The sequence below is a fragment of the Lupinus angustifolius genome, chromosome LG11 (assembly GCF_001865875.1).
Source record: "Lupinus angustifolius cultivar Tanjil chromosome LG11, LupAngTanjil_v1.0, whole genome shotgun sequence".
Classification (NCBI taxonomy): domain Eukaryota; kingdom Viridiplantae; phylum Streptophyta; class Magnoliopsida; order Fabales; family Fabaceae; genus Lupinus; species Lupinus angustifolius.
Genome location: NC_032019.1, coordinates 4,518,081 through 4,540,776, shown reverse-complemented (window position 1 = coordinate 4,540,776; position 22,696 = coordinate 4,518,081). Strand labels below are relative to the sequence as shown.

General features: G+C 33.3%; 3 protein-coding genes and 1 non-coding gene across 13 annotated transcripts; all 4 read left to right on the top strand.

Moving 5' to 3' along the window:
* On the top strand, positions 191-1,760 carry LOC109360055 (dormancy-associated protein homolog 4). Of its 2 annotated transcripts, none has more exons than XM_019604797.1 (3): positions 191-727; positions 1,125-1,221; positions 1,348-1,760. In XM_019604797.1, exons 1-3 carry the CDS (start codon positions 499-501, stop codon positions 1,376-1,378), a joined length of 357 nt encoding a protein of 118 aa, XP_019460342.1. In that variant the 5' UTR covers positions 191-498; the 3' UTR covers positions 1,379-1,760. The 2 variants fall into 2 exon arrangements, with proteins under 2 accessions (XP_019460342.1, XP_019460343.1); XM_019604798.1 differs by having other exon boundaries at positions 193-727; positions 1,125-1,202.
* TRNAA-UGC lies at positions 2,483-2,555 on the top strand. The gene has a single exon. It is a non-coding gene; the product is annotated as a tRNA-Ala (tRNA).
* LOC109360809 lies at positions 6,146-14,856 on the top strand. 6 transcript variants are annotated; one of them, XM_019605942.1, is made up of 12 exons: positions 6,146-6,468; positions 7,016-7,184; positions 7,287-7,469; positions 7,578-7,677; positions 7,784-7,814; positions 9,104-9,146; positions 9,866-10,018; positions 10,140-11,559; positions 11,602-12,012; positions 12,152-13,463; positions 14,126-14,209; positions 14,501-14,856. In XM_019605942.1, exons 2-12 carry the CDS (start codon positions 7,126-7,128, stop codon positions 14,563-14,565), a joined length of 3,861 nt encoding a protein of 1,286 aa, XP_019461487.1. In that variant the 5' UTR covers positions 6,146-6,468; positions 7,016-7,125; the 3' UTR covers positions 14,566-14,856. The 6 variants fall into 6 exon arrangements, with proteins under 6 accessions (XP_019461487.1, XP_019461488.1, XP_019461484.1 ...); XM_019605943.1 differs by having other exon boundaries at positions 10,140-12,012; positions 12,152-12,493; positions 12,575-13,463; XM_019605939.1 differs by having other exon boundaries at positions 10,140-12,012.
* On the top strand, positions 15,189-22,458 carry LOC109359487 (potassium transporter 5-like). 4 transcript variants are annotated; one of them, XM_019604173.1, is made up of 12 exons: positions 15,189-15,452; positions 16,093-16,268; positions 16,367-16,416; positions 16,692-16,867; positions 17,239-17,461; positions 17,956-18,204; positions 18,404-18,445; positions 18,557-18,817; positions 18,906-18,958; positions 19,885-19,999; positions 20,102-20,356; positions 20,757-22,457. In XM_019604173.1, the coding sequence occupies exons 4-12, from the start codon at positions 16,721-16,723 to the stop codon at positions 21,752-21,754; spliced, it is 2,343 nt and encodes a 780-aa protein (XP_019459718.1). In that variant the 5' UTR covers positions 15,189-15,452; positions 16,093-16,268; positions 16,367-16,416; positions 16,692-16,720; the 3' UTR covers positions 21,755-22,457. The 4 variants fall into 4 exon arrangements, with proteins under 4 accessions (XP_019459718.1, XP_019459719.1, XP_019459721.1 ...); XM_019604174.1 differs by lacking the exon at positions 15,189-15,452 and having other exon boundaries at positions 16,074-16,268; XM_019604175.1 differs by lacking the exons at positions 15,189-15,452; positions 16,093-16,268; positions 16,367-16,416 and adding an exon at positions 16,544-16,616.

Genomic DNA, 22,696 nt, shown 5'->3' with positions numbered 1-22,696 from the left:
TGCGTATTTGGTTGAACTAAACTTTTCATTTTCATATATGAATAGTTAATTACTCGGAAGTGAATATCCAATAAAAGGATAGCATATATAGATTATAGTAATACAAGTCAACACTACAAAATTCTAATTCAGACAAATAAACAAAATTGTACATATACAGAAGTAGGAGAAGACAAATAAAGAAGAGGATAAAATATAGTAAATAGATATCAATTTGATGGCTTAAAAGAAATGCATATTAGCCGGAGCCACAAAGTTAGGAGCCGTCAACAATTCAATTATCCTATTTCATCTTCCTCTTAATTTCTCTCTATAAGTACCCACACATTCTCACCAAAACCATACAAAAAAATTAAAAACAAAAAAAAAAACAAAATTTATTTCTACATAAACCTTGTTCTTCTCCTCTCTGTCGTTTCGTTCCCTTATATATTGGAGTAATATATTTGATAATCTTTGTTTGTTGCTACAAAGAATATAATAATATAATATATAATAATGGGTTTTCTTCACAAGCTATGGGACGAAACGTTGGCCGGCCCTGCACCGGAAACGGGACTAGGGAAGCTCCGCAAGTACAACTCATTCGCCGTTCGACCACCGGTGGTGACGGAGGACGATGTACCCATCAGTCGCAGCATTACCATTGTTCGAACCCACTCCAACTTTAGAACCACCGCAACCTCCAACCCTACCTCTTCATCTGTTCCATGTTCTCCTCGCTCCCGTAAGTGTAACACCTATTCTTCCTTCTTAACGTCATCTATATCTATATATATATACCTCTCTATATATATATATATATTATATGCTGGTTCGAATCCAGTTCGGTCTAATGTAAAGATGATGAATAACACAATCATCTATAAAAAAAACCCTTATCTGGGTTTGTTAATAAAAGTAATAACTCTACCACGACCAAAATTTCTAATAGAGATGACATAACTGATTTAGATATTTCAGGACCAAATTAGGGATAATATTGTATAGGAATGAACTTAGAGTATTTACTGAATAAACAATAACCAAACTTGTTAAATTCTTCAAATGAACTAATCTGAGCAAAATGAATAAACATTTCAGTGTAACTGAAATTTCTTGTTTAAATTATGATTTTTTGGCAGCGGAGACTGCAGGTGGGGATTTCAAAAAATTAACGAGGAGAAAATCAACTAGTGCAGTGGGGAGCTCCAAACATAGAAGTCCGACAATCTATCACTGGTCCACTTTTTTTGTTTTTTTTACATTGCTTCTTATTTTCTACTTTCTGAAATCACATTAATACCCTTTGCATGTGAATCCTCTTCGTTCATGTATAACCTTCTTTTCTTGTTCTATGGTTTTCAGGGTGATTATGAGTGCTTTGGATCATTGTTGAGAGAGGAAGTGATCATGTTTTGCTTTGAAAATCATTCGGCTGAAGCAGAGGGATTACACTTTATTCTGTACATACATTCCAATTCCCACAGGGAATCATATCATAATGCATGATATTTTATTATTAATTGTAATTATTATTATATATATGTATATATATCTTATATGTAGTATAAATGGTTCAGATGATGCCAGGGTCTTTTGCAGCAGATTAAGCCAATGCTTCATGGGATTCTTATTAGGATGTAAATGTGTAAAAAGCCAGCTTCTGTATATTTGTACACATATTTTTTTTTCTCTTTTCTTTTTTTGGCTTCTGTAAATATCTGTTCTATGAAATCTCTATCAGTGAAACTTAATGAAGCTTGGAAGTAATTATATTTCTGTTTTTGTTAGATCTGGGATGATAAGTGTTTTTTTGTGTATGACATAGTACGTATACAAGGCTATTTTTCCAATCCATTCTGTGTTAAGGTTTGAGCAATGCTCATTTTGTAAGAAATTTGACCTGAAGATGAAGATAGGTTAAGCTGTGTTAACTATTAACTCATGGATATTTGTCACATGAAAAATTGTATAAAACAGAAGCCAATGGTTATGTGGGGAAGAACTAAAGTATAAAAGATGTAGCTGCAAAAAAAATATAGCTCTTAGATGCTAGAACGTTTAGGCTATTTTTTATAGTCAAATTTTTTAGGCTATATTGTAAGAAGATTTAAATGTTTCATGCCATTCAGATTATATAGATGCCATAATGTGTCTCTTTCCCAAGTGAGGAAATGGATGAGCTAGGCTATATGCTTCATATGAAAACACTAAGTACTACTAAAAGGGCAAGTACATTTTCTTTGTCAATTAGTGTTGCATGGTGTAGGTTAGACCTTAAAATAGTTTTACTTGACTATGGGAGTACATAATTAATTCAATCATACTATTTGTTTATAATGATATTTGTTATTTTTTAGTGTATAATTTGTTGATTATACTCTTGCAAATCTTTGTTGCTTTCTATTAAAAGAAAAGCATAAACCAAAGTTCTTGCTTCCTATTAAAATAAAAGCATAAATCAAAGTTCTAAGATTATACATATTAGTAAATATTCCATGGGGATGTAGCTCACATGGTAGAGCGCTCGCTTTGCATGCGAGAGGTACGGGGTTCGATACCCCGCATCTCCATCTTTTGTGTTTAAGCTGTTTTTTGTGTTATTGTGGATTACACGTTTTTTTTGTTGCCCTTTCTGCAGAATTCATGGTTGAAAAAAGTTGATTTAGCTGAATCTTAGATTAACCAGTGTGTTTTTGCTTCTTGAACTGTTGGTTTCATATATTAATCACTGAATTTTCTTTCAAGTTAAGGGGTTTTCATTGATGAATGGTAACCAAACCACAATGTCAGCTGAGACTGATATGCATGGATGGAACCAATAATGTGAAGTTGAAAGAGGATGTAAGTGTTCAAATAACTGCTCAACCTTGAATAATCAATTAAGTTGACAAGCCATAATGTATTTTTTCTCTTTACATTATATTCAAAAGCTAAGCTAGTTACTTCTTCCATTCCTAAGGATCAAATTAGTCTTACTTCTCTATATATCATTGAACCTTTAAGCTAATGTTAATCCAAATTTTCATTTCAAAAGTCTTGTGCCTTTTCTCCCACTTTTCATTAAAGTTCTGTTGAGGCATTTACTTATTTATCATTTGTTAAACTTTTTAGAAAATTCAAATAGATTTAAGTACTAGTGAAAACTTCAGAATACACACAACACCACACATAGGTAAATTAATCACACAAACTACAAAACAACACACCTCAAAAGAGGTTAAACTCCATAAAAGCTATGCATTGTGGGGTGAGTAACTTTCATCTCTTCCCTATCTAGTTATATTCATTTTTTTTAAAAAGATCCTTAAAATTAAAAAAAAAACTTATAGTTGTATATGAGATTAAGTTTATTGCACAACTACTTTTTTTTTTTTAATTTGATGTGGACGGTAATGAAGTTTGATAAATTTATTGGGACAACTATAGGATGATATACATTCTAGCAATTGTAAATGATTAATAAATATAAAAATATCCTTATAAATGATTAATAAGTTTAAAGACACGATTGCAAATTATTTAGAATATTAAGTATTCAATAACAAATTTGTTTTTATTTAAGAGACATACTTAAAAATTCAAATAATTCAAATACCTACAATAATAATAATAAAACTATATAAGAAAACTTATAGATTTTAAATAATAACTCCATACGGGAAAAATAAAAAACGAAAGGAAAAGGTGGAAGAAAACTAAAATTTCACATATTAATATATCATACACATCATAAGCCGCATCGATAATTAGGGTAGCCATGTTTGCTCTGCGCATGTCCACACAATGCCAACTAAAATTAGGGTGGGCATGGGCATGTTCTAACCATGGCAGGGCGGGCTTGCGGGCTGCCCTAAATTAAAAAATAAAAAAAAAATGACATAGTGTGACAGTAGGATTAAAAACACAAAACATAACATCTTGTTTTGCATAAACCGGACATGCATTTAATTGGTAAGATATTATATTTTGAAAAATTGCTACATGCGCTCAAGTGGTGAGAACATGAATTACTCTTGCTAAACTTGACCCATCAAATTTCTTATTTAAGTGTTCATTGATGCCCATGGGCCGCCCTGCTCGCTCATTTGAAATATCCATGGGCGGAAATAGCATGTTGGGCGGACATCTTAGAATAGATGGACACAATTTTCATGCCCTGCCCATCCAAAATATGCAGGCTGGCGAGCCCCATAAACTTTGCCCAAACTACCAATAATAATCATAATTAGATTTTAACATGTTTGATTCTTAATTGTTTGTCAACTTCAACTAGGACTAAGAATAAAGAACTAAAAAGGTAAGTGTGTATTGAGAAAGTAATTTCAATGTTTTTATTATATTAAATATAGCACATTTCATATTAAAGTAAGGATGACAAAAAATCCGTACCTGTGGGTACCCATAGGTAGAACCCATACGGGCACGAGTATGGGTCATGAACGGGCACCTGCTGATATTATAAACAAGTTTTTAAAAATACCCGTAGTACATAAGGGCAGGTACGGGTATTATGGTACCCGTTATTTATATGATTAATATATTATATTTAAAAATAAAAAGTACATTATTCTAACATTCGTTACATTATGTACATTTTTTCATTTTACTTTGTTTACATATTTTATTGAGTTTGTTGGTGAAACACCCTACAAATATTATTACATGTGTAGAAACACACATGTTTTATAAAGAAAATGTATATTTTTTGTTAAGGAAATAAGAACAAAAAATCACACAAATAAAAAACACTAATAAATTTAACATTTTTGTCAAATATTCAACCAAAATGTACAAAAATAATTAAGTTTCATTTCATCTGAAACAAAAAATTTAAAATTTATTTATAATATAAGAAATCCGTTGATACCTGTTGTACCTACGAGCATCTAAAAATACCCACGAATATCCACATACAGGTACCCGTATGAATACGGGTGGGTATGAATAATGCTCTCCTATTTTGAAACGGATAGCGGGTAGCTACTACCCATACCTACCATCCCCGTTGCCATCCCAATATTAAAGAGTCTTTTGTTTTGGTAAAGGATAAGATTAAGGTCTCTCTAACCAATAGTCTAATACCAATCTCATCCAAACATAAGATCGTTCAAATAGATATTATCTTCAAAAAAAGGTTTTTTCATGCAGAAAAATCGAAAAAAACAATAATACTTAAGCAACTATCATAATTAAGAAATCAAATCATTTACGGCTGAAACTAACAAAGTTATGTTTCAATATAAAATTTAATATTGGTTAGACAATCCTTGTACCAAATTAAAACCTAATAAATAAGGATCAGTGAGTTTAATAAATGAAATCAAATCTGATTCATATACAGATTCATACACAGTCAATATTATTTAGCATTCACCTGTATTACTTTTTATGGAAGACTAAATGATGATAAAACATAAATGATAGATAATACAATAATAATGTATAAAACTTACACATTTACGTTTCATACATATTTTCTCTACTCTTTACTTTTCTCGGGTCACATTATTAACATTTTCAAATTAAGGGATGAATCAATTTCATGGAAGACATATATGCAAGACAGATATATGGTGGGTAAAGCATTTGATTTTGATCGGTAGAAGACCGTAAGTGTGTGCGAGTTGGAAGATTTTTTATGTATGCATTTGAGAGGTATGTTTTTTTAAGCATCAATGTCATTTTCTTGATGCATGAATTATGCTTCCCAATACTTTTCATTTTGAGCCTATTTATTCTCTTAAACTTAACCCTATACATTAAGGATAAATAATTGAAAGTGATAAAAAGATACTGAGAGTTAAGAGATATCAAATGCTTGGTTTTTTTTGAAATATTTATATTTTCATAATCTCTTATCCTAATATTTAAATTTAAGAAAGCATAATAATATAATATGATGCAGTCACATATAGACAATAGTCTAATCACATGTTTATTTTGTCCAATCCTTCGGTGAATTTGGTAGTCTTAATGATTATTATGGCAAAATTACAGAAAAGGAAAAAATCATGGCCAATAAATTATCCCAACAATTCGTCTTAGTAAAAGTTTAAGTAAAAAATGAAAGTAGAGTCTCCTCTATTTGAATTATAAAATCTCTGCTTGTAACTTTTTTAGTTACTAAAATTAACATTTTACAAATTGCAACAGTAACAACTTTGTTTTTTGTTTTGTTAGTGTGAACTGTGAACTGCGAAACACAGCATTCTCTCTCTACTTTGGAGAGAGAAAGTAGGCAGAGATTTGAAATGAACGATGAGTAAAGCAAAGACCATCCTTTTCATTGTGGGGTTTTCGTAAAACTTAAAAAAAAAAACTTGAAGGAAAAATAAAAGAAAGAGGCTCATTTTGTTCAACAGTGAGAGACACCAAACGAGGAAGAACAACATAAAAGACAAATTGGAGGATCAATTCACACAATCCAAGATCTCTAACATTCAATTCCACGATCATCTCACATTTCCATTTCCAGTTTTGAATGTAACTGATTAGTTTATTTTTAATTTTTTTTTACTTTTGATTTTGCTGCATGTATATTTTGTTTATGTTTAACCAATGCTTAGTGACTCTCGTTTAATTTTGTATTCAAGTTTCTGGTTTTAGCTTTGTTGGTATGGGATTTTGGGTTTATGGGTGTGTATTCAACTTGAGTCAAGTTTGGTCTTTTGCTGAATCAGATCTATTTCTTCTAGTTTCTTTTGGGGGAACATGGGTTTCTGTATTTCTATAAAAGCTTGAATTTTGGTTTTTGACTTGGGTTTTGAGTTGGATCTATGGTGTGCCTCTGTTAAGCATTGTAACAAGTGGGATTTACCTTAATGGGCATGTGGGTAATCTCTGAAGTTTGTTCAAAATTTCAACTTGATTGAAAATGTAGATTTGCATAGTAATGCTAGTTTGGCAATGAATGATCCTCTTCATACTTTTGGTGCAGAATTTAGGAAAACATTTCCGTTTTTGTCTGAATTCTTACTTTGTTCTCTTTATGCAAAATCTACATTCTAAGTTTGAGATTTCTCGAGTGCAGTATTGCTGATTTTGATTGTTGCCAAATGCCAAATGAAAATGAGAGTGAAGAATCTAGTTAAGTGAAAAGGTCTGAGGAGTGATATAGTGTTCTCTTTAGTAGACAAAAAAATGAAGTCGGATACACTCCTTGATTATGCTGTACTCCAGTTGTCTCCAAAGCGTTCAAGGTGCCGATGACATTCTTGGGATTTCATAAATTGTTATATGATTTTCTGACGATTAGAGTTACTAATTATGTTTCCTTATATTTCATTCTACCGAAAGGGCAGATGCGAGTTGCTTGTTTCAAGTAATGGAAACACCGAGAAACTATCATCAGGATCAGTAACGCCATTCTTGACCCATTTGAAGGTTGCAGAAGAGCAGTTTGCACTAGCTGCCCAGTCAATTAAGCTAGAAACTGATAGACATAAAAATGCTGGGACATGGTTTACAAAAGGAACACTTGAGAGGTTAAAGCAATGAAATAGAAAAATTATATATATCATCGAATTTACTGCCTTTGTATGCGTTCAGCCTTCTAATTTTCATTCTCATTTATTTGGTGCTGGTTCTAACAGGTTTGTGCAGTTTGTTAGCATGCCAGGGGTTTTGGAAATGGCCATTACCTTTGACACAGAGATGTCCCAATTGGAAGCAGCACGGAGAATATATTCTCAGGTAGACAAATGACCAGAGAGAAAATTGGTGCAAATAACCGAACAAAGAAATCACTTTACTTTCATTTCCTTTTTATTTTGTTGATATTTGGAATATCTTATTTCAGGGGGCAGGAGATCAACACACAGGTTCACAAGGTATGTTTTCCTTTCAATTAGACAACCAAAAACTTCTCAAGTCTGTTATTGCCTGCATGAATCGGAACTTAACTTTTGGATTTAATTTCCACTCTACTTTGATGAATTTGTCTTATCGACTTGTACCATTCTTAAGATTATTAGTTGTTTGTTTCTTGCATCAAACAACTACTCTCCTCTTTCGTTGACCAGCTGGCTTAGTTTGCATGGTCACATATGCTGCTATTTATGGAAATAAGTTCCTCCTTGTTGCATTTCTCAACTTCATAGTTCATACATGTAGGCAAAGAGAAAAATAGTCTTTCCTTTTTCAGTTATGAAGAAACAAAAAAAAGGTGGCTTAGTCATATCGGATGAGATTATCTTGTCCATATTTGGAAGTTTGATTAATATCAAAATTCATTAGGTATTGTCATTTTTGTTTCCCCTTTTATTACATTTTACTATTAAAGTAAGGTCAAGTTAGGCATTTTACACAGTTCACCATGAAATGAAATTATTATTATTATAGATAAAGTCTTCGGGACATATCTATTTCCTGGTTACTTGGTTTAGGTATTTGGAGACTTTTGGAATGCTATCTTGTATCTATACTGATTTATCTAATTATGGCTTAATTTGATGATAATCTATACTATATGTCATCCTGATTAAGAATCTATATCTGAATAGATAGAAAAGGAAGTAACTTAAATTTAGCCAGAGAGGAAAGGAAAAACTATATTCAATCTCATACACATGCTCCCATAATTTCACCTAAGTGCTTTGTCTAAGTTGTTAAGAGCATGTCAAATTGTCAACATGGGTTGAAGATTCAATATTGACAACTTGGGAAGAGACCAAAACAAAGAATGAAACTCATGTTTGAACCAAGACTCACCTGGGCTTCAATACATAAAAAAATTATGAAGCTAATATAATTATGAAAGTAGGGCAAAAAAGAAGAATTTTTTATTTTATTAGTTTTAATTGAATAAAAAGTTAAGATTAAAATTCTTATTTCATTGTCTCATATGACTTAGGCAGTGTAACAATAATGTCAGTGCATTTGTACCCTCTAGATTTTGCAGATTTTAGATACAGGTGATGTTTGTTGAATTATTATATTAAGCTTGTTGGCCTGCATGGCCCTTATCTCTGCGAAAGAGGATATGTAGCTGACATTTTACTTGAGAATTGCTTAAGAGTTTGTTTTTATTTATATTTTTACTTAATTTTTATTTTTAAATTAATTAATTTTGAGTGATTAATAATAATGTGCTGACAGTATTTTGGTCAATTTGTTCCAGGTGGGAATGGAACAGGAGCCAATGCAGCAGCAGATGCAACCACGTAACATTTCTTCTACCATCTTTCTTGTTGTTTCTGTATGGTAGTGCTTTCTTAATTATAATAGAGATATGAAACTTTGCAGTTACAAAATTAGATGATAGTAATAGTCAGAATAATATTATGATAATGAGATGTTGAAGTTGAGTGATATAATAATCACAAGCGTAGTGGCACCTATTTATATTAAATTACTAATGATATATTTCTATTTTATTGTACCGAATGTTGTGTGATAAAAGTACCAAAAGAGCTTAAGTATTGCCGTAATGGGAATGCTAAGTAGATGAGCCGACATACAAAAAAAGAAGATAAGGAATGAATGCATTATATTGGAGAGAGGCTGAGTAGCACCTATTGGGAAAAAAAGATGAAAAAATCTCGCATAAGAGGATCTGGCCATGTTTGGAGAAAATCAACAGAGGTCTTATTAAGAAGAGTTGATCATATGGAGGATAGCCTATGTACCCAAAAAAACATATGGATGACATTATCAGAAGAACATGAAAGATAACTCTGGGAGTAGCCTTTTAAAAAGATTTTGATCTAAATAGGTTGCGTAAGTCTACCCTCCCTAGACCACACTAGGTGGGAAGATTCTACAATTGGTCAGACATTTTTAGCCTTAATACTCTTTGTTTTTGATTGGTTCAACAAAGTTATGATTGGTGTTCCTTTCTTTTGAAGTTTTTAGCTATTTTTTTATTTTATGACTTATACAGGAAAGAACTCCTAAGGGCTATAGATGTTCGGCTTGGTGCAGTTAGGCAGGACCTAACCACATCATGTGATCATGCAGCAGCCGCTGGTTTTAATCCCCACACTGTCTCTCAACTCCAACATTTTGCACAACAATTTCTCGCTCATCGATTAAAGTAACTACCAATCTCCTTCATGTGATTATAATTGGATAGTATATATGATTTTCATTTTCATGTCTAATAAATATAAATAATAGTGCCTTTGAATTAATTTATTTATTTTGTTTGGGTGTAGTGAAGCTTGCACAAAATATATGTCACTATATGAAAGAAGACAGGATCTTGTCAGCCCTTGGAAGCAAGGTAGTGATGACAGGGAACTACGTTCATCCGTTGGCTCTGATATGTCCATTGACACTGACGATGGGACCCACTTCAGGCCCAATCACTCAGAAGCCCAAACCAATTCTCCCGAGCCAGCTAAGCTTTCTACACGGCATCCACAAAAGTCCTTTGCCACCATCCAACGACATAGCAACAACTTAAACCAGAAAGATGAAGCCCACAATGAAAATAACCAAAAGGAGGAGGGCCTGGGCCCCAATGAATCATCACTCCCGACTCCATCTTCGGGTCTGGCAGCGCGGCGGCTGAGCGTGCAGGACCGAATCAGCCTCTTCGAGAACAAGCAGAAGGAGAATTCCTCCAGCACTGGCAGTGGCCCCAAACCTGTGGTTGGAAAATCCATAGAGCTTCGGAGGCTGTCCTCTGATGTTTCTTTGAGCATGGAGAAGTCCGTTTTGCGAAGGTGGAGTGGACTTAGCGACATGAGCATTGACGTCAGTGGAGAGAAGAAGGATAATGATAGTCCTTTGTGCACACCATCTTCTGTGTCCTCTGTTTCTCAGACCAAGTCCAATGAAGAAGACAAGGATCTTAACAACAATTCCAATTCCAACTCCGATGTTAATGCTGACCAGGTTGTGAGAACTGATCAACGGTCTTCTCAGAACACCTCCAAAGTTTCTATTTTTGATCAAGAGAGGACTTCTGGTAGTGGTGGGTTTAAGGACCAAGAGGAGAGAACTTCTGAGCCGCAGTTGAGGCGCTCTGAGGTTGTTGGGAGGAAAATTTCTCAGTTGTCTTCTGGAGTTGTCACCGCTTCTGCTACTCCCTCACTTATTAAGGGTTCTCATGGTCATTCTCGGACTCAATCGGCACAATTTGAAGGCGGTGTTGGAGTGAAATTGAGGGAAGTTTCTGTTCAGGACGAGAGTGGCCAATCTACCACTACTACTCAACCTAGCTTGAGGTCTTTTACTAGAGACGTTGAGGATGCTTCATTCTTGGGCAAGCAGCAAATGGGTGAGGATTCTAAAGTGCGTAAAATGAAGTACCAAAAACCTCAACCTGGTAGTCGTGAACAATTTAGCAAACCACATGGTAAAAGGGGTGAAGTTCAGGGTGCAAATGAAAGTAACAGGTTAGGCTTTCCTGGTAAAGAAGTTATGGAGAGTTTGGATGATGGCCGTGTAACCTTAACTGCACCTTCAGAGCAAGTTCAGAGAGTAAGCAATTCTAAAGGAAACCAGGGGCTACATGATGAGTTGAAAATGAAGGCTGATGAGCTTGAAAAGCTTTTTGCAGCACATAAACTGAGGGTTCCTGGGGATCAGCCGGGTTCTGCACGGACAACTGAGCTTGCGGATGCACATGTGGAACAGGCTGTTAACTCTCAGATTAGAAGATCTGGAGTAGTGGAGTCAACTCCCCCGTTGCCTTCCAGAAACACTGCACGGAAACTAACTGTGAATTCTAGCAACATGGCAATTTCTGATGATGCTAAATCACTTGCAAAGACAATGGATACTCACGAATATGGCGATGCTCTTAGGAAAAGTGTCTCAGATCTTAGCTTTGGTGATGATTCTAGAGGAAAATTTTATGAAAAATACATGAAGAAAAGAAATGCTAAACTTAAGGAAGAATGGAGTTCGAACAGAGTAGAGAAGGAAGCAAGGATGAATGCGATTCATGATAGTCTTGAGCAAAGTAGAGCCGAGATGAAGGCTAAGTTTTCAGGGTCTATAAACAAACAAGATTCAGTATTAGGTGCTCACCGTGCTGAGAAACATAAATATTTCAAACCAAATGTTAATAGAGACCAGGTACTCTTTACTTGTATCGTTTTGTGATTTGTGATAACGGATAAGTTTTAATCAGCTAGAAAACAAGTTTCCGTTTCTTTACTTTTAAAATACAAAATTCCATTTTGGATCTAATTTAAATCCCTTCTTTTTTTTGCAGCATCCAATTGATTCCCTTCAGAATGAAGAGGATGACGATCTTTCTGAATTCTCAGAAGAAAAGATTTATGATACTTCAAGGCAAAGTAGGAAAAATTTGCGTAACAGATATATGCCTTCAGGTACACCTCGCACAACAGTGACATCGATTTCACGTTCATCTGGCAGGCGAAGAGACAATCCTCTTGCTCAGTCCGTTCCAAACTTCTCCGATTTAAGAAAAGAAAATACAAAGCCTTCTTCTGGACTCAGTAAAACAACTCGCTTGCAGGTGAGAAACTATGCTCGTAGCAAAAGCACTACTGAAGAGATTCAAGGTATCCAGGAAGAGAAGCTGAAACGAACTCAGTATTCATGGAAAAATTCTGCTAATCCTGCAGAGTTTAAAGATTTGCCTCCTTTGAACGCAGATGGTGTTGTTTTGACTCCATTGAGATTTGATATGGACCAGACTGATTTGGGCCCTTATGATCAATCACCAAGGTCTTTTCTTAAAAAGGGCAACAGCATAGGTTCAGGTTCTTCAGATAATGCTATCAGGATGAAAGCGTCTATGGCATCTGATAATCAGAAAAATGAAGAATTTGAAGAACTGGAATCTGAGGTGGAAGATTCTCTGCACATGGCCACAAAGGAACAGGATGTGATTGAAACTATGGCTGTCGAAGGTTCTGTTTATAATAATAATGGAAAGGTGAGACTGAGAGAAGAATCTGAGAAATCTGGTAATTCTAGGTCTGAAATAGGTGATTCTACAAGGTCTCTTTCTCAAGTAGATCCCATTTCGGTGGGTGAAATCCCTACTGCATTTCCATCAACTTTCAATGGTGTTGGATCTTTGCAGGACTCACCAGTTGGAAGTCCTGGGTCATGGAACTCAAACATGCACCATCCTTTTTCTTATCTGCATGAGTTCTCTGACATTGACGCTTCTGCGGATTCTCCAATTGGAAGCCCTGCATCTTGGAATTCTCATTCCCTTGCCCAGGTTGAGAATGATGCTGCTCGAATGAGGAAAAAATGGGGAAGTGCTCAAAAACCATTTCTTGTTCCTAATTCATCCCAAAGTCAACCTCGCAAGGATGTCACAAGAGGTTTTAAGCGGCTACTAAAGTTTGGGAGAAAAAGTCGTGGGTCAGAAAGTTTGGCTGATTGGATTTCTGCTACAACTTCTGAAGGAGACGATGATACAGAAGATGGTCGAGATCCTGCCAACCGTTCATCAGAAGACTTGAGGAAATCGAGAATGGGGTTATCTCATGGTCATCCTTCTGATGACAGTTTCAATGAAAGTGAGCTGTTCAACGAACATGGTAACCTATTTTTCTCTCGATCTCCTTGTTATTAACCAACTTGCTTGATTACTGCTTAAGAGATTCAAGTTTAAACTATATTTTTATTGCTACCTTCATGTGCTATCATGCTATTTGGATATGGTTCCTCTTTCATTCTTGCCGACTTTGGTTGCACATCTAGATAATAGATTCTTCTTTCATAGACATCAATGTGATTGAACTAGATAAACTTAATTTACTTCTTCTAATCTGGAAATTGAAGGGACCACACTCTAATTTCTTCTAAACTCATGTTTTCACATCCAACTATTTCCTTGAAGATAGAGGGTTGTCTTATCATTGTACGTCATATTTGAGTTGATGCAATATATAAACTTATTTTTTCTTCTTCTAGATTCCTCCAGAGAATGGTATCTGTGTGTGTCTATGCCGATCCCACCTTTTTCTTATATGCTTTTTGGTAAATTTGGTTGCCAGTGTTTGGTAAAAAAGTGGTCAGTGTAGTTTTTATCCTTTCATAAGACCTAGGGACTATTGTGCTCACTGCTGGTTAATAATGTGGTCCTAATTTCATGATTATATTATTTTCATCTAGTTTTTTCGGCATCCGTGTTTCTGTCTGCATATCTTAAAGGTAAAATTGATTTTTAATTGATCAATTCGGTTTTCAATTCTTGCAGTCCAATCCATGGGAAGCTCTATCCCTGCACCTCCTGCTCATTTCAGATTGAGGGATGATCATATATCAGAAAGTTCATTAAAAGGTGAAGCCTCAGCAACCGAATTTGTTCTAGATCAATTTTGCATCCATTTTTGGCGTAGTTTTAAGTTTCAGATTTTTGGTAGCTCATTCTGGATTAATAGGACCAATCTCTTGGAATTTTCTTTTTGTCTTGCATATAATGCAATCTTGATTATGCTAATGTCACTACAGGCTTGATATTCATACATATGGTGTGGGTTTCTCTTCATAGATGTCAAGAATGATAACCTTGTATTTGCTGCAGATTTTAGCACATGACATTATAGTTACACATAAATTTCAATTTTTGCAGCTCCCAAATCATTTTTTTCACTCTCAACTTTCCGAAGCAAGGGTAGCGACTCAAAGCCCAGATGAAATTTTACCGAGTGTGCCTGGCAAATAATTTGGAATTCTGGATCATCTTCAATTGTAGGGGTGTAAAGAATACTATTAAATATGTCAATGAAAGGGGAGATAGCATGATACAATGTGATGTAAAGAATACTCTTAAATATATTGTGTATGTGATTTTGGCAGTAGAGGCATTCTTTTACTCTTTTATTGTGATTTACTTGATGTGATGTAAACCAGAGTTGAACTCACAATCTCATATTAGAATTAATCAGAATAGTCAGAGTTAAGAAGAGTTGTGTGATTGCAGAGTAACGTAATAGTTTTCAAAAAATTATTTTCCCCTTTCCCTCAAATCAAAAGTAAAGTATTATTATTATTGACTAATAATATTTAAATCATTGAGAGTAACATGATCTGAAGATGCATGTGTGGCTACAGATTCCAATATAAAATAGATTTTCTGATGAAGGCCCAATTACTAAGAACACCAAATATAGTTAGGTCCAATTACTAAGAACACCAAATATTCTTTTTTGTGTAAGCTTTGGGCCTGGTGCTTTTGAGCCCAGTGAACTTTAACCCTAAATTCTACTATTTAATCTCTGCATGAGCAGTTACAAAGCTATGATGAGTTTCTGGTTATATTCTCTTGCTTCTGGTTGCACTATTCATATTATTTTCACATCAACTAAAACCAGTTTTCTCTATTTTTTCTTCTTCAGAAAGTGAGATATTTTGAAGCATTACTTAAATGTCTAGAGAATAAGATCATATTTTGAAGCATTACTTAAATGACTAAAATGTGGAAGGAGAGAAAGACAACAAGGGGAAGTCTCCACCATTCAAATTCCCTTAATTTGGAAGCTGGATAAGTTTCCATAAGTGCAAATCACTCCACAAAGACAAAGGTACTCTATTTCACATTAATGACTTCCATTTTCATGTTTTCTCCCTTCTATTTTTACCACATTTTTTATTTTTGGCACTCAATTATTATACAAATTAGGTTGCATTGGGACCATTGGCCATTCTTCACCCGTTCACCGAACCTATATTTCTTTTATGTAAGTACTTTCTTAGGAGCTATATAATACTAATGTACTAGCTAGCATCAATTCTTGGACCATTAATTATTATCTAAATGTTGGTGTTGCTCATTCTTCTCTAACCCTTCCTAATATGTGTTCTCCCAAAAATTGAATTTTTGACTTTTTAGTCATTCTAAAGTTCTAACGGGGTCTTATACAACTGGACCAACGCATTGTTGGTATTATATCTAACTTTTAGTTAACTTTTAACAAAATATAAATAAGTTCATACATCCCTAAATTAATATTTAAATACCAATTTCAGAAAATTTCAACATTTCTATTATAGTAAGGGAAGTGTGGGATATCACACCAAGACTTCGTTCCATTGGTTGGCTGATATAAAAAATTGTACTTTGAGTTTCTGGTTATATTCTAATTTTCTCTTGCTTCTAGTTATTCCTATTATCTTTGCATAAACTAAAACCAGTTTTCTCTATTTTTTTTTTCTTTCTTTCAGAAAGTGAGACATTTTGAAGCATTACTCAAATGTATAGAGAAGAAGATCATATAGACATGGAGACTGAGACTAAAATGTGGAAGGAGAGAAAGACAACAAGGGGAAGTCTCCATTGTTCATATTCCCTTAATTTGGAAGCTGGAAAAGTTTCCATAAGTGCAAATCACTCCTCCAAGGTACTCTATTTCACATTAATGGCTTACATTTTCATCTTTTCTCCCTTCTATTTTTACCACATTTTTTATTTTTGGCACTCATCATTAATACAAATTAGGCTGCATTGGGACCATTGGCCATTCTTCACCGAACCTATATTTCTTTTAGGTAAGTACACTCATTCTAAAGTTCCAATGGGAACACATTGTTGGTATTATATCTAACTTTTAGTTCATTAGTAACTTTTAACAAAGTATAAATAAGTCCATACATCTTCAACATTTCTATTATACTAAGGGAAGTGTCGGATATCACACCAAGACTTCATTGCATTGGTTGGCTGATAAAAAATTGTACTTGAGTTTCTGGTTATATTCTAATTTTCTCTTTCTTCTGGTTATTCCTGTTATCTCACATCAACTAAAACCAGTTTTCTCTTTCAGACAGTGAGACGTTTTGAAGCATTACTCAAATGTCTAGAGAAGAAGATCATATAGACATGGAGAGTGAGACTAAAATGTGGAAGGAGAGAAAGACAACAAGGGGAAGTCTCCACCGTTCAGATTCCCTTAATTTGAAAGCTGGAAAAGTTTCCATAAGTGCAAATCACTCATCCAAGGTACTCTATTTCACATTAATGGCTTACATTTTCATATTCTTTAAATTATCACAAAATTATATAATGTCAATATATTTATCTATAATATTTGAGTGTAATGAATGTATTTCTTACTCACATCGTCAAATATATTAATCATTTATCATTTATATCTTAAATTTAATTCATAATTGTTTTCATGAATAAAAACCATACTTATAAAGTTGATGATACATTCATAATGAAAAAAACTTTACATTCCCTAAATTCATAATTGTTTTCTATGTACGGTGGTTGTTTTTCTCTTTCAAAATCAAATATTGTGTTGGAAAAATGTAAAGATTAAAATTATAATTATAAATGTGTGATAGTTTCTAAATGATGATTAACAGTTGGGTTGGAGAGCTACCTTGATTTTGGCATTTCAAAGCATTGGCATTGTATATGGTGATATTGGTACATCTCCACTTTATGTATATGCAAGCACTTTCACAGATGGTATCAGTAACAATGATGACATCCTTGGAGTCCTGTCTCTAATCATCTATACCATTGTGTTTATACCCATGCTTAAGTATGTGTTCATAGTATTATGGGCTAATGACAATGGCAATGGTAAGTACAAACTTTTACTCATATTTCCACATTAATTTTTTATATCAAGTAACTGCAAATGTTTTAGATAACAAAAATATATGTAAATATATTTGTCCTTACATAAATCTATTCTATTTTTTTAATAAATTTATTTAAACTTTGTTTTGTTTACAACTATTTCAAATAATATATATAGTTTTGGCTATGACCTAAGATGCAGATTTATATCAACTTTGGATTTATTAGCTTTAAATTTGTCTTCACCAAAAACCTTATTTTCATTACTCTAATTAATTAATCATTTTTTTTATTATCATAGTTTCATGTTTATTCCTTTAGCCTACATACCACACATCAAAATCGGGTACAAATGTAAAAATTGAATATTGGAACTGATATCATATTCCCATGTAACTATGTTCATTACGAGTTAATATTAAATTTGTCCTTAGCTTATATATTGATGATTAATTATTCAAGAATGAGTAAGAAGGTTCTTTTTGCATTAATAGGTGGAGCCTTTGCACTCTACTCATTGATATGTAGGCATGCTAAGGTGAGTTTGTTTCCAAATCAACAATCAGAGGATAAGGAGCTTTCAAATTATAGACTAGAAACTCCATCTAATAAGCTTAAACAAGCCCAAAAGGTAAAACAGATGCTTGAGAAAAGTTACTTTGCACGTGTTCTGCTTTTACTTGTGACCATAATGGGAACCTCCATGGTAATAGGAGATGGGATTCTAACTCCATCAATTTCAGGTTCATTATTTTCTACCTTTTATTTCATTGTACATTTGTACTTATTTATTTAGAGTCTTACTATTTATACAACTAACTTAAACCTCTACCCAGTATTTTTATTTTTATGATCTATTTCAGTTTTTTTTTTCTTTTTCTCAAATATACCTAAGATCTTCAAAATAAAATGATATCTTTTAACATTTTCCATTTTGTGCAGTTCTCTCTGCAGTCAGTGGGATCAGTAGATCATTAGGCCAAGGTACTTAAATAAATATGTGTCTATAATTAATTTTATTTTTGAACTTATAGATTTCATGACAAGAATTATTACAATTTATTAATAGGTATATAACTCTATCTAATTTTTCAGGTGCTGTTGTGGGAATAACTGTAGTCATATTGGTGTTCCTTTTTTCAATGCAGCGGTTTGGTACTGACAAAGTAGGATATGCATTTGCTCCAATCATCTTACTGTGGTTTACATTCATTGGTGGAATTGGTGTATATAATTTATTTAAGTATGATATTGGAGTATTACGTGCTTTTAATCCAAAATATATAGTTGATTACTTCAAACGTAATGGTAAACAAGGATGGATATCACTTGGTGGAGTATTTTTATGTATAACAGGTTAGTTGCACCTAGCCATCTACAATGTTAATCTTTTAATTTAGGTATACCATTCTTTAATTTTAACTAATATATTGCATGATCATAGGATCTGAGGCCATGTTTGCTGACTTGGGTCACTTTAATGTGCGAGCCATTCAAGTAAGTATATATATATATATGTACTTTTTTTATGAGGAAAGAAATTTATTAATATAAATTAAATCAAATACACATATGGGATAGGACATGTTGTTTTTAATGATGGTGGAACATATATTTAAACTTGTACGGGCACAGGTATGGGTACCAACAGGTATAAAATATAGGTTTTTAAAAATATTCGTGGTACATACGAGTGGGGGTATGAGTATAATGATATCTGTAACCCCCAGTACCCATTATGAATATGATTACTATATTATCTTTAATTAAAATAAAAAGTCTATCATCATACCATTCATTACACTATGTATATGTTTTCCTTTTATTTTGTTTATATCATTTTACATTGCTTACATCTTTTATTGAATTTGATGGTGAAACATCTTATAAATATTATTAACGTATATACCTTTTGTTAAGGAAATAAAAAAAACAAATCACAAAGCATAAAACTTCAATAGATTTAGCATTTTTTTTCAGAATATTCAATTAAAATGAACAAAAATAATTAAGTTTTATCTCATTTGAAACATAATAGAAGTAAGAAATTAGAAATTCAATGAAAATATAGGAAACCTGCGAGTGTCCAGTTTACCTCTGGATATCCAGAAATACCCACAAAAACCTGTACGGGGTACCCGTACAAGTACGGACGGATATGAGTATTGCTCTCCTATTTCGAAGTGGGTAGCGGGTAGCTACTACCCATGCCTGCTCGTACCTGTTGTCATCCCTATACTTATTCAAGGATTAATATTTGTGCTGCTAACTCTAATAAAAAATAAATAATATGTAAGGTAAAAAGGAATAAAAATTAATCATGAAGAAAAGATTGATAATCTTCAAGCAAAATAAAACTATATATTATGAAATTTAGTTCTATAATAATTGCAATTAAACTGAGATTGTAATATATGTTGCAGATTAGCTTTTCCTTTGTTACATTTCCTGCAATATTAGCTGCATATAGTGGACAAGCAGCATATTTACGAAAATTCCATGAGAAAGTGTCTAATACTTTCTATGAAAGCATACCTAGTAAGCTGAATTAATTATTGAACATCCATTCATATACATGTGAAAGTTACCAATAAATTGATTACCTTTCTCCGTTTTTCCTCTATTGTAAATAACATGCAGACCCCTTGTATTGGCCAACATTTGTTGTTGCTGTTGCTGCTTCTATCATAGCTAGTCAAGCAATGATTTCAGGAGCATTTTCCATAATATCTCAAGCCTTAAATATGGGTTGTTTCCCAAGGGTTAAGGTTGTGCATACTTCTACTAAGCATGGGGGGCAAGTGTATATTCCAGAGGTGAACTATATGTTCATGACTGGTTGCATTGCAGTGAGTGTTGCTTTCAAGACCACAGAAAAAATTAGTCACGCATATGGTAATTATACTTATCAACTTTATGTTCTTAGATTGTATTTTACAGATTTTTAAGATGAAGGTTGATATTCTCATATTGGCTATATAAACGTCATTTTCATCAAAAAAATAACGCTTTTAACCATGATTAAAAATTAGGAGTGAAATGTTCTATTGGTAAAAAAGTGAACATATCTGATGTTCCATTTTTTGTACCATTTCATATATCAGCACCTCTACTTAGTTGAAAATTATTAAATATTTTTTTGGTCAATCGTATCTCTTGGACATGGAGTGACACAAAGGAGTGAGACAAAAGATTTGTACCCGATAAAACCAATATGAAATGAACATTTTCCTTATCATATTATCATATATGTTGGCACATCATGACAAGTGACAATGTCTTATGTTTGATACAGGGATTGCAGTGGTTTGTGACATGGTGATCACAACATACTTAGTTTCTCTTATAATGTTGGTTATATGGAAGAAAAGCACATGGCTAGTTGCTCTCTTCGTTTTGCCATTTAGTTGCATTGAGTTTGTCTATTTATCATCTCAACTGACCAAGTTCATAGAAGGTGGTTTTCTTCCTATTGTATTTGCTATCTTCTTGACCATGGTCATGGGTATCTGGCATTATGTTCACAAGGAAAGATACATGTTTGAACTCAACAACAAAGTTTCCCTTGATTATTTGACAGAACTAACCAACAACCCAAACATAAATCGCGTGCCCGGAATTGGACTTTTGTATTCTGAGCTTGTTCAAGGCATTCCTCCTATTTTTCCACACTTCATTGCTAACCTACCATCCATCCATTCAGTTGTTGTGTTTGTTTCAATTAAGGCAATTCCTATTAGTAAAGTTGAATTGGAAGAGAGGTATTTGTTTAGGCAAGTGAAAGAGTATAGAATATTTCGTTGTGTTGTGAGGTATGGTTATAATGATTTATATGAGGATCCTGTGGAGTTTGAGAATCAGCTGGTGGAAAACCTGAAAGAATTTATTAGACAAGAAAGCTTTATACTTGATACTAAGGGGAAAACATCAACAATTGAACAAGTACCTATAGTTGAGACTGAGAGGGAAGACATTTTACAAGGGTCCAATATTAATGACATATCAGCCAATGAAGGAAAATCTAGTTCTTCCATTAATACTTGTGATAGAGTAAATCAAGGTGCTTTAGGAGTTGAAAATGAGATAAAGTTTATAGAGAAAGCAATGGAGAAGGGTGTGGTATATCTGCTAGGGGAAGCTGAGGTAGTGGCAGATCCAAAATCATCCATCATCAATAAGGTAGTTGTCAACTATGCCTACAGCTTTTTGAGGAAGAACTTTAGGCAAGGGAATAAATTGATGGCAATCCCTCGTAAAAGGCTTCTCAAGGTTGGAATGACATATGAAATATAAGTAACATATGACATGAGGAGATTAGAAAGTAAGTTATTATTAAAAATAAGTGAATAAAGAGTACTTGTAATGCAACTATAAAAATAAGAAATTTATTTGTTATTAAGTTAGTAGGAGTCTATGTTGATCTTTTCACAAGTTCAAATGAGTGAATATTTCTATCTTTACTTAACACTAAAATGTGAATCCAACATATTTGGAATATCTCACATTCTGATTATGTATGCTTGTTGGAAGAATATGTGTGTATATATATGTGCATGGTGTTTAATGTATATACAGACTTGATTCATATAGTATAAAGATAAATATTACATACAATTATTACTTTTGCCATGTGCATGGAACGAGATAGAAACTATATTTTGGAATACTTGTTTGTTAACAACTTATGCATCATGATAAAAATAAGAATGTATGGTCTGAGAAAACCATCTTCCTAGAATGCCTTCTTCAGAACCGACATCTTAGTCATCACACATAGCCAAGGCACATGAAACCCTGCATATCAATTTTCTTGGGCAATGGTGTTTAATGTATATCACATAGCTACTTAGTTTTCTTATTTATCATGCATTGTGACACTATATATCATGTACCTAGGTACTCACATCTTATTAAATTAATATAAAAAGTAACAAAATACATGCAAAGTAAAAAAAAATTTTATTTTTACTAAAATGTTAGTATGGAAGATTAAACACACAATTACTATATTTTTTATATATCTAAGTGGTATAAATAAGAATAGTATTGTATTCTTTATTGATTTTTCAATATTAATGTTAGTATAAAATATATGTATATCTAACTTCATTGGTATGCGATTTAATTAGTAAACCACCAGTTGAACCACTATAGTACCTTGAGGGTTTGATAACATTGATAATCATCATAGATTATTATCAATTTCAAATGTTGTAGTACTTGCTAACTTTCAGA